Raw genomic sequence first — 2,840 nt, 5'->3', positions numbered from 1 at the left:
ACCTGATAATATTTAGAACACAAGCACTACTATGCATAGCTACCATTGATAATCTACATACAAAATAATGCATATATATGTATGTATGCAACTCTCCTCTGCTGCAGAGGCGACATATTGCCTCTCAGGTACACCAGCTTGCATAACTACTACAGAGCACTGTCGTAAATTCTTGTAGGGTCCTCGCTCCTTTCCAATGAATTATTTCTCCTTCCGCTGAACAAGGTTATCAAGTGGGTGAAGGGGATGTCTGGGGAGGTGGACTAGTTGCGTTCCCAGCCGGCGGTCAGAGCCGGGAAGGCGGGCCAGGCAGGTGACCAGCACTATATAAGCTCCAGGATCCTACTCCAGACCACCAGTTGTTGGCTACCAGCACCGTCATGAAGTTCGTAAGTACCCTTTCGCTTTGTGGGTCGTGGGCATCTCTCATTAACAACTTGGTGTTATATCACGGTTATTATGATTATCATGCTACTAGTGGTGCAGATAAATTTGTATATCTTCTATGGGTTAATTTTAAATATTTATACATTATTATATTTGTTCATTTTCCTTGATTGAATTACTTCTGCAGACGATCCTTGCTGTTGTAGTGGCCGCTGCCGTCGCCGCCCCACAGGGTGGCTATCAGCTCCAGCCTACCTATAGCGCCCCCACTCTCAGAGCTCAGGCTCCTGCCACCTTTGAAATAGTGCCCATCCTGAGGGACGACCGTGTCCAGGACGATAACGGAAAATACAATTTTGAAGTGGAAGCTGGCAACAGCATCGTATTTTCCGAGAGTGGCTCTCCCGATGGGCCAGAGGGTGCAGTGGTTTCGTCTGGACAATACTCGTGAGTATTATGACTCGGGATTAATTTTAACTGACCAGTGTAATTTTTCGCATATTTTCTGTTATACTAAATAATATCCAATTGATCATTCTTCATATGAGACAGATAATCAAGGTCAGTGAATATTAACGACAACTTTAATTGTGTTTTTATTGTGACGGTGTTTTCGTCTCCAACAGTTACACTGCTCCTGACGGCACTCCCGTCCTTGTGAAGTACGTCGCCGACGAGAACGGCTTCCAGCCTGAGTCTGACCTGCTGCCAGTGGCTCCTGAGTTCCCCCACCCAATCCCCCAGTTCGTGCTGGACCAGATCGCCAAGGCTGCTGAGGAAGACGCTGCCGCTGCCAGAGCGCAGACCCCTGAATTAAGGGCTGCCGCATCCTATCAGGCTCCTTCCCTCACCTACGGCCAGCCTCAGTAAATGTTTCTCGTCCAAGATGCCTCAACTATCTAAATCATTGTTCAGATTCATGTATTTATTACGTCTGTACTTTATGTTCATGTATTCCATTTTTCTTCACGAATTACATTGAACTGGCATTGACTTTTTATATTTTTGTCCTGTATGTTATTTATTATTTGGCTGACGTCTTGGGATCACCTGATTAATATTACACAACACGATATATCGGAGAAAATTTTCATTTAGCAACATGGAAAAAAGTGACCAACATAATTGAGTCAGCAATGGTGTACAGGCTTCGTTTGTGTCAAAAATTTGTCCAGATGTTTCTCCAAAGTCAGCCTTAAAAGACCTTATGCCTCGCCTCTACCAGACGGATTTCCGGCTGTCTAAATAATAATACTAATAATAATATTTTATTGATGCAAGAGAATATTTATATATACATATATATATATTATATATATATATATATATATATATATATATATATATATATATATATATATATATATATATATATATATATATATATATATATATATATATATATGTTGTACCTAGTAGCCAGAACGTCGTACTCGGCCTACTATGCAAGGCCCTGATATGCCTAATAAGCCAAGTTTTCCTGAATGTATATATTTTTCTAATTTTTTTCTTATGAAATGATAAATCTGTCCATTTCATTATGTATAAGTTATTTTTCTTTTTAAATTTGAGTTAAAACTAACATAGATATATGACGGAACCTAACCAACCCTACCTAACCTAACCTAACCTAACCTATCTTAACCTAACCTAAACTAACACAACTAAGTTAATAAATTATGTTTCTAATATAATATAATAATAATAATTCCAATGAACTAATTGGAAACAATTTATTGAAAATAAAGAAAGTTATTCTGCCTATTAGGCAAATCGGGCCTTGCATAGTAGGCCGAGAAGTGCGTTCTGGCTACTAGGTACGACACATATATATGAATATATATATATATATATATATATATATGTCGTACCTAGTAGCCAGAACTCACTTCTCAGCCTACTATGCAAGGCCAAATTTGCCTAGTAAGCCAAGTTTTCATGAATTAATTGTTTTTCGACTACCTAACCTACCTAACCTAACCTAACCTAACTTTTTCGGCTACCTAACCAAACCTAACCTATAAAGATAGGTTAGGTTAGGTTAGGTAGGGTTGGTTAGGTTCGGTCATATATCTACGTTAATTTTAACTCCAATAAAAAAAAATTGACCTCATACATAATGAAATGGGTAGCTTTATCATTTCATAAGAAAAAAATTAGAAAAAATATATTAATTCAGGAAAATTTGGCATATTAGGCAAATCGGGCCTTGAATAGTAGGCCAAAAAGTGAGTTCTGGCTACTAGGTACGACATATATATATATATATATATATATATATATATATATATATATATATATATATATATATATATATATATATATATATATATATATATATATATATATATGTCGTACCTAGTAGCCAGAACGCACTTCTCAGCCTACTATGCAAGGCCTGATTTGCCTAATAAGCCAAGTTTTCATGAATTATTTGTTTTTCGACTACCTAA

At 37.2% G+C, this 2,840-nt stretch overlaps 1 protein-coding gene across 1 annotated transcript; it reads left to right on the top strand.

Moving 5' to 3' along the window:
- The first annotated feature begins 286 nt into the window (after positions 1-286).
- LOC138369378 (cuticle protein AMP1A-like) lies at positions 287-1,380 on the top strand. Its single transcript, XM_069332620.1, has 3 exons — positions 287-389; positions 575-834; positions 1,014-1,380. Exons 1-3 carry the CDS (start codon positions 381-383, stop codon positions 1,255-1,257), a joined length of 513 nt encoding a protein of 170 aa, XP_069188721.1. The 5' UTR covers positions 287-380; the 3' UTR covers positions 1,258-1,380.
- The last annotated feature ends 1,460 nt before the right edge of the window (positions 1,381-2,840 follow it).

Source organism: Procambarus clarkii, chromosome 28 (assembly GCF_040958095.1).
Source record: "Procambarus clarkii isolate CNS0578487 chromosome 28, FALCON_Pclarkii_2.0, whole genome shotgun sequence".
In the NCBI taxonomy this organism is placed as follows: domain Eukaryota; kingdom Metazoa; phylum Arthropoda; class Malacostraca; order Decapoda; family Cambaridae; genus Procambarus; species Procambarus clarkii.
Note: the sequence above shows the minus strand (reverse complement) of the source record. Positions and strands in the feature narration are given on the sequence as shown.

Bases quoted from the DNA above. Each gene is read 5' to 3' on its own strand.
- LOC138369378 (XM_069332620.1), top strand. The intron at 835-1,013 runs GTGAGTATTATG...CGTCTCCAACAG, and splicing joins GTTTCGTCTGGACAATACTC to TTACACTGCTCCTGACGGCA.